Source organism: Musa acuminata, unplaced genomic scaffold, assembly GCF_036884655.1.
Source record: "Musa acuminata AAA Group cultivar baxijiao unplaced genomic scaffold, Cavendish_Baxijiao_AAA HiC_scaffold_478, whole genome shotgun sequence".
NCBI lineage: Eukaryota > Viridiplantae > Streptophyta > Magnoliopsida > Zingiberales > Musaceae > Musa > Musa acuminata.
In genome coordinates, this window is record NW_027020723.1 from 1 (window position 1) to 7,500 (window position 7,500).

The 7,500-nt window shown below is 36.6% G+C and overlaps 1 protein-coding gene across 1 annotated transcript; it reads left to right on the forward strand.

The window, feature by feature from the left end:
- The first annotated feature begins 45 nt into the window (after nt 1–45).
- On the forward strand, nt 46–6,219 carry LOC135660230 (photosystem II CP47 reaction center protein). Its single transcript, XM_065176355.1, has one exon. The coding sequence runs from the start codon at nt 4,549–4,551 to the stop codon at nt 6,073–6,075; it is 1,527 nt and encodes a 508-aa protein (XP_065032427.1). The 5' UTR covers nt 46–4,548; the 3' UTR covers nt 6,076–6,219.
- The last annotated feature ends 1,281 nt before the right edge of the window (nt 6,220–7,500 follow it).

A 7,500-nucleotide genomic window follows, 5' to 3' on the forward strand; every position in this document is an offset into this window, starting at 1 on the left:
AATGTATAAGATATATAATATACATAATGTATACAAATCAAAGCCTATTTTGGTCGGATCTGAACTGAAGTGAATAAAGAAATAGAATTTTAGAAATAAGGAATAAACCATGGATAAATCCAAGCAATCTTTTCGTAAATCCAAGCGATCTTTTCGTAGGCGTTTGCCCCCAATTGGATCGGGGGATCGAATCGATTATAGAAACATGAGTTTAATTAGTCGATTTATTAGTGAACAAGGAAAAATATTATCTAGGCGGGTGAATAGATTGACTTTGAAACAACAACGATTAATTACTATTGCTATAAAGCAAGCCCGTATTTTATCTTTGTTACCTTTTCTTAATAATGAGAAACAATTTGAGAGAGCCGAGTCGATCCCCAGAACTACTGGTCCTAGAACCAAAAATAAATAGACATACTCTTCAATTGACTCAAAACTCCAATTGTAACTCAAGCTCAGATTGATGTTTTGTTCGAAAAGGCCTAGAATCTAGAGCGGGTTCCTGTGTTATAAGAAACAAAAAATGGAGAAAATTTTTTTTATTGAAACATATTCGTTCATTCCTATTACTATCTTAATTTCTTTTTATTCTATTTTCCCGGAGTTCCTTCTCCGGGGAATTCTGTTTCAATCATTCCTGTACTGTATATTACTTTAGAATCTACTTTATTTGATGATCTTGTTGGAAATCATGTAAAGACAATTCTTATTTGATATAGCTATTTGTGCAGGTATTTTACGATTAAGAAGCAATTGCTTCTTGTACAGATTGTGTATTAATCTACTATAACTATACAATACCTTATTATCACGAGTTACTGCATTTATCCGAGTGATCCACAAACGACGAAAATCCCTCTTTTGCCTGCCTCTATCTCGATGAGAGGAAGCCAAAGCTCTCATTTTCTGTTGAGTAATCGTTCGAGTAAGTCTTGAATGAGCTCCTCTAGAGGTTGATGCAAATAAACGAATTTTTGTTCGACGTCTCCGAGCTGTATATCCCCGTCTAACTCTGGTCATTGAATCAAATTAAACCTTAATGAATAACTAATTGATTTCGATTCTTTCAGTCATCCTTTTCCCCTCTCACGGTCGATTAATAACAAAACGGATTATTCCGATATATAAAATATAAATTCCAATGGCTTTTGCTACTATAACCTTCCTGACCACAATTTTTTATTCCGTCCAGGCATTTCACCTGCAAATAAGAAATTATAATGATACTCAAAAAAAATAGTGGGTTCCATCGTTTCTATGGTTACTTCTTAAACGGTGAGGTCCTCTCTATACACCGGAGCCTCTTCTTTCATTTAACCAAATGGTATTGTGAACTTGTATAGTTCACACTCTTTGGCTCTACCCATCAATTATAGAGTAATAACTCTTTTCACACTAAGAGTTATCTATACAGTGACGGCATTTAATTAGGAAAGTTGGCTAGGTAGCTGACCCTCTTAGTCCGCTCTTTTAACAATAGGCGCATAATCTTTTTGCTTCTTATAATACTATTTCCTCCGCTTAATGGATAACTATTTGCTACCAATGGGGAATTGCTTTTCATCTCAAATCTAGGTGATTGGATTTGCACCAATGGAAACCATAAATTCCATACACAATATAGGTATATGATAGATCTTTTCCATTTACCCTATTCATTGGTACCGGTCATTGACACTGGAAAAATTGTCTCATTTGTTCGAACTCATGATCTGAACGAGTCGCACATACACCCTAGTACATGTTCCTCGACGCTGAGGACATCCTCTAAGAGCGGGAGATTTCGTAACATTTCTTATCGGCTGTCTTGCGTTTCTAATAAGTTGTTTAATAGTTGGCATGTCGTATATATATATATGTATATATAGAATTAGAATGGAATGGGTTGGTTTAGATCGATCTTAACCTGATGATTGGATTGATGATTATGAATTTTTTCTATTCAATACCAAATCACAGAAAATTCGAATTATGGTTTGAAATGGATTTACACGAAATCCCCGGTATTTTCATTTTCGACCGCTACGAGATCAACAATGCCATGAGCTTGGGCTTCTGTTGCTGACATAAAAACATCCCTTTCCATGTCTTCGGATACAACCCATAAAGGCTTGCCCGTTCTTTGTACATAAACCTTTGTGAGGGTTTCACGAAGTTTCAGTAGTTCTTCCATTTCCAGGACAAATTCCCCTGTTCGTGATTCATAAAAAGAACTAGCAGGTTGATGAATCATGACCCTAAATATATTGATATTGATATAACATCATGAACGGTTCCTCTATCTCGTATGATTGGGCTAATGTAAGGGATAAAAAAAAAATAACAAGAAGAAATTGAACAACCGTACAGGCATCTTCTGTGCGTTGCATACGGCTCCGCAATGGAATTTACTTTTTTCTTCTCTTCTATTCTATCTAAGAAAGAAAGAGAATCCATCTGATTCAGATCGTTGAATGATCCATTTACCACCCTTCCTTTCGTAGGAGTCAAAAATACTATGATGGTTCTGTTGCTTTATATATTTATCTCGTCTGTGATTTAGCAATCCCAAAGTGCCTTTCTGATACGATCAAATAAGGAAAACTGATCTTTTTTTTTTTCATTTTCGTACTCTTCCATAACATAAATATCAGAAAGAAACTTCTGGTGTGGAAGAAAAATGGTTTGTGACGCTGAAATGTACCCCCGACACATAAAATCAACAAATCGGAAATAACCTTTGTTTCATACTACTATCTCGATACAAAATCTCATGTTATGAAAAAACAATAATGGTTTGTTCATATCGAACTCGAAGTGCCATGCTATTATTACTTATTATTCATATTCAATATGGCGAAGGCATAGTCTTTCTTTTTTTTTTCAAATAAAAACTCATTGGCGCCAAGCGTGAGGGAATGCTAGACGTTTGGTAATTTCTCCTCCGATCAGAATGAAAGATCCCATAGAAGCGGCTAACCCCATGCATATTGTATGCACATCGGGTGGCACAAATTGCATAGTATCATAAATAGCTATTCCTGATACTACCCATCCGCCGGGAGAGTTTATAAACAAAAAAAGATCCCTAGTATTATCTTCTATACTGAGATATACCATGAGACCAACAATTTGATTTGAGATCTCGCTATTAACCTCTTGACCTAAAAAAAGTAATCTTTCTCGATGAAGTCGGTTGATTAGGACAAAATTGGTTCCTTTAGGAACTGTACGTGCACCTTTGGATGCATACGGTTCAAAAAAATTGCGAAAAAAGAATCAATGTGTCGATTCCAGTTCTATTTTTTTTTTTTTTTTTTCTGTAATAGGTTTTTGTTTTTCTAATAAAGCTTCCATTTTTAAAAAGACATGAGATGAGTTTTGGCTTCCTTACCTATAAAAAAAGAATTTACTGAACTTATTGAAATTGAACAAATCTCTCTCATTGATGTATTGTTTCATCGACATTCAAATCACGATGTAATTTTCTTGTTTCTGAATGGGCCTTTTCAATTCTTTTAGGTTCATGTTCTACTCCGGGAAAAGATCTGTCCGAATTCCATTTGCACATATAGGGCAAATGGTCTCAGTACCACTTCTTTTTGTTACGACTTTTTTTTTCAATTCGTTTCATGCCTTTCCCCAATCATTCGATGTACTCATCATACTATTCCGTTGGTTATTGGTTGGACGTTTGAAATCACTCCTATAATAAGGATAAGAATCGTTTATGATACAAGCGGTAATCATACATTACATGGATTACCAATTTGGTATTTTCTGAACGGAGCCTGGATACTTTATTACTTTATTTTATCTGGATACTTTATTACTTTATTTTATTTTTATTTTTCCAAGTCAACCATAAATTCTCCTAATTGATCCTCAAAATAAATAAATTGATCTAATTGCACTTCACGCTCCGAATGATTGATGGTTCACTCAATACAATATTTCTTAGGCGAAACAGAGGATATTTCGATCGAGGGAGAGAACGGGTAAATTCCATATAACCCAATATGTCTGACAAGTCGCACTATAAGTCAACCCAAACTGCATCTTCCTCTCCAGGACTCCGAAAAGGTACTTTTGGAACACCAACGGGCATTAAATTAAAGAAAAAATTGAGTACTATACTTCACTTTAATGTGGAAACATAACAATGGCTTTATCGTCTTCATCCCTTTTTCTGTTTATTGTATTTTATACATAGATTTTTATACATAAATTGGAAGGTTTATTTTATAGAGTAAGACAGAATGAATAAAGAAAAATTTTAACTAACGGATCAATCGTTGGAGTAATAAACAAGTATCTATGCATTCGTTTCCCGAAAGTAGAACTAATCCTCCCATTGCGTATTGGTACTTATCGGGTATAGAATAGATCTGCTTCTCTTTGTTCTTACGAACAGAATTGTTCCATTATTTTCAATGGAACGGAATAAAAATTAACCCTTTCTCATACGGAATCTACTGAAAAGGTTAGATACATAGTATAGTCTTTTCCAATGCGATAAAATAAAGTGACATAGTGTCTATTTTTCTTTGATAAAGGGGTATTTCCATGGGTTTGCCTTGGTATCGTGTTCATACTGTCGTATTGAATGATCCCGGTCGATTGCTTTCTGTCCATATAATGCATACAGCCCTAGTTGCTGGTTGGGCCGGTTCGATGGCTTTATACGAATTAGCGGTTTTTGATCCCTCTGACCCCGCTCTTGATCCAATGTGGAGACAAGGTATGTTCGTTATACCCTTCATGACTCGTTTAGGAATAACCAATTCGTGGGGTGGTTGGAGTATTTCAGGAGGAACTGTAACGAATCCCGGTATTTGGAGTTATGAAGGTGTGGCAGGGGCACATATTGTGTTTTCTGGCTTGTGCTTCTTGGCAGCTATCTGGCATTGGGTGTATTGGGACCTAGAAATATTCTGTGATGAACGTACGGGCAAACCATCTTTGGATTTGCCTAAGATCTTTGGAATTCATTTATTTCTCTCAGGGTTGGCTTGCTTTGGCTTTGGCGCATTTCATGTAACAGGTTTGTATGGTCCTGGAATATGGGTGTCCGATCCTTATGGACTAACTGGAAAAGTACAACCCGTAAGTCCAGCGTGGGGCGCAGAAGGCTTTGATCCTTTTGTTCCCGGAGGAATAGCCTCTCATCATATTGCAGCGGGTACATTGGGCATATTAGCAGGCTTATTCCATCTTAGTGTCCGTCCGCCTCAACGTCTATACAAAGGATTACGTATGGGCAATATTGAAACTGTACTTTCCAGTAGTATCGCTGCTGTTTTTTTTGCAGCTTTCGTTGTTGCTGGAACTATGTGGTATGGTTCAGCAACTACCCCAATCGAATTATTTGGTCCCACTCGTTATCAGTGGGATCAGGGATACTTTCAGCAAGAAATATATCGAAGAGTTAGCGCCGGACTAGCCCAAAATCTGAGTTTATCGGAAGCTTGGTCTAAAATTCCCGAAAAATTAGCTTTTTATGATTACATTGGTAATAATCCAGCAAAAGGGGGATTATTCAGAGCAGGGTCAATGGACAACGGGGATGGAATAGCTGTTGGGTGGTTAGGACACCCCGTCTTTAGAGATAAAGAAGGGCGCGAGCTTTTTGTACGTCGTATGCCTACCTTTTTTGAAACATTTCCGGTAGTTTTGGTAGATGGAGACGGAATTGTTAGAGCCGATGTTCCTTTTAGAAGGGCAGAATCAAAGTATAGTGTTGAACAAGTAGGTGTAACTGTTGAGTTCTATGGTGGCGAACTCAATGGAGTCAGTTATAGTGATCCTGCGACTGTAAAAAAATATGCTAGACGTGCCCAATTAGGTGAAATTTTTGAATTAGATCGGGCTACTTTGAAATCTGATGGCGTTTTTCGTAGCAGTCCAAGGGGTTGGTTCACTTTTGGCCATGCTACGTTTGCTTTGCTCTTCTTTTTCGGACACATTTGGCATGGCGCTAGAACCTTGTTCAGAGATGTTTTTGCTGGCATTGATCCAGATTTGGATGCTCAAGTGGAATTTGGAGCATTCCAAAAACTTGGGGATCCAACTACAAAGAGACAAGTAGTCTGATACAACATTGCTCTGGTATCTTTCGCCTCTTTTTTTGATTTGACATAGGGTTAGGGTACTGAAGAAATCTTGACTTGAATCACCATCTTTTCTTTGACTCTTTCCTTTTCTTTATATGGTAAATGATGCCAAATGAATAGGTGTGGAAGCTATAATTGTAAACCACGATCGAATCTATGGAAGCATTGGTTTATACATTCCTTTTAGTCTCGACTTTAGGGATAATTTTTTTCGCTATCTTTTTTCGAGAACCGCCTAAGGTTCCAACTAAAAAATGAAATAATTTTTCATTATCTCAGTTGAAGTAATGAGTCTCCCCATATGGGAGGCTCATTACTTCAACTAGTCCCCGTGTTCTTCGAATGGATCTCTTAGTTGTTGTGAGGGTTGCCCAAAAGCGGTATATAAGGCGTACCCAGTAAAGCTTACAAGTAAACCAGATATGAAGATGGCGACTAGGGTTGCTGTTTCCATTTTTAGACAATTTCAAGATCACAATGGATCTACGATAAGATCGTTTATTTACAACTACAACGGAATGGTATACAAAGTCAACAGATCTCAACCAATGATTAAATAGGATTTATGGCTACACAAACCGTTGAGGATAGTTCTAGATCTGGGCCAAGACAAACTACTGTAGGGAATTTATTGAAACCATTGAATTCGGAATATGGTAAAGTAGCTCCGGGCTGGGGGACTACACCATTAATGGGAGTCGCAATGGCCCTATTTACGGTATTCCTATCTATTATTTTGGAAATTTATAATTCTTCCGTTTTACTGGATGGAATTACAATGAGTTAAGTTTATAAGAACTTTGAAGTCCTAGTTTTCAATCAAAAAAATTACTTTACTTAAAACTCGGATTTCTAGACCATTCTGGTAGTTCGACCGTGGAATTTATTTGTTTCGGTATCTCCGGAATATGAGTGTGTGACTTGTTATAATTGATCCTATTGATAATACAGAGAATGGTCCTGTTATCTCTATCGAGATGATTCTATTTCGTCGGATAGTTATTCTAGTATCTGGAGCACGGAATATATATAGAATATAGAATAGATTAATAAAAGAAATATTAAAACTATGATTCATACCTACTATTCAGACCTCGCAACCGGACTCAGAAATTTTCAAATAGATATTTCCTAAATCAAACGATTTTTCTTCCTTCGGACTTATTTTTTTCTTGACCGAAGGACAACTCTTTTTCTAGATTTTGTTGAGTCATTACATTCATCGAATAAGTGATCATCAAAGGGTTCTTACTCAGAGAACCTTTGAGTTTAGCTTGAGGCTTTGCTTTATTAAATTAAATCATCGTGGTTCTAGTATGAATCTGGGGTTTCAATTGATTCATAGGGTCTCAACAAGCAAATTCCTATCAATAGTAAAACAAGAATCAATCCGCATTACACAAAA

Coding starts and splice junctions, on each gene's coding strand:
- LOC135660230 (XM_065176355.1), top strand. CDS start 4,549: ATGGGTTTGCCTTGGTATCGTGTTCATACTGTCGTATTGAATGATCCC.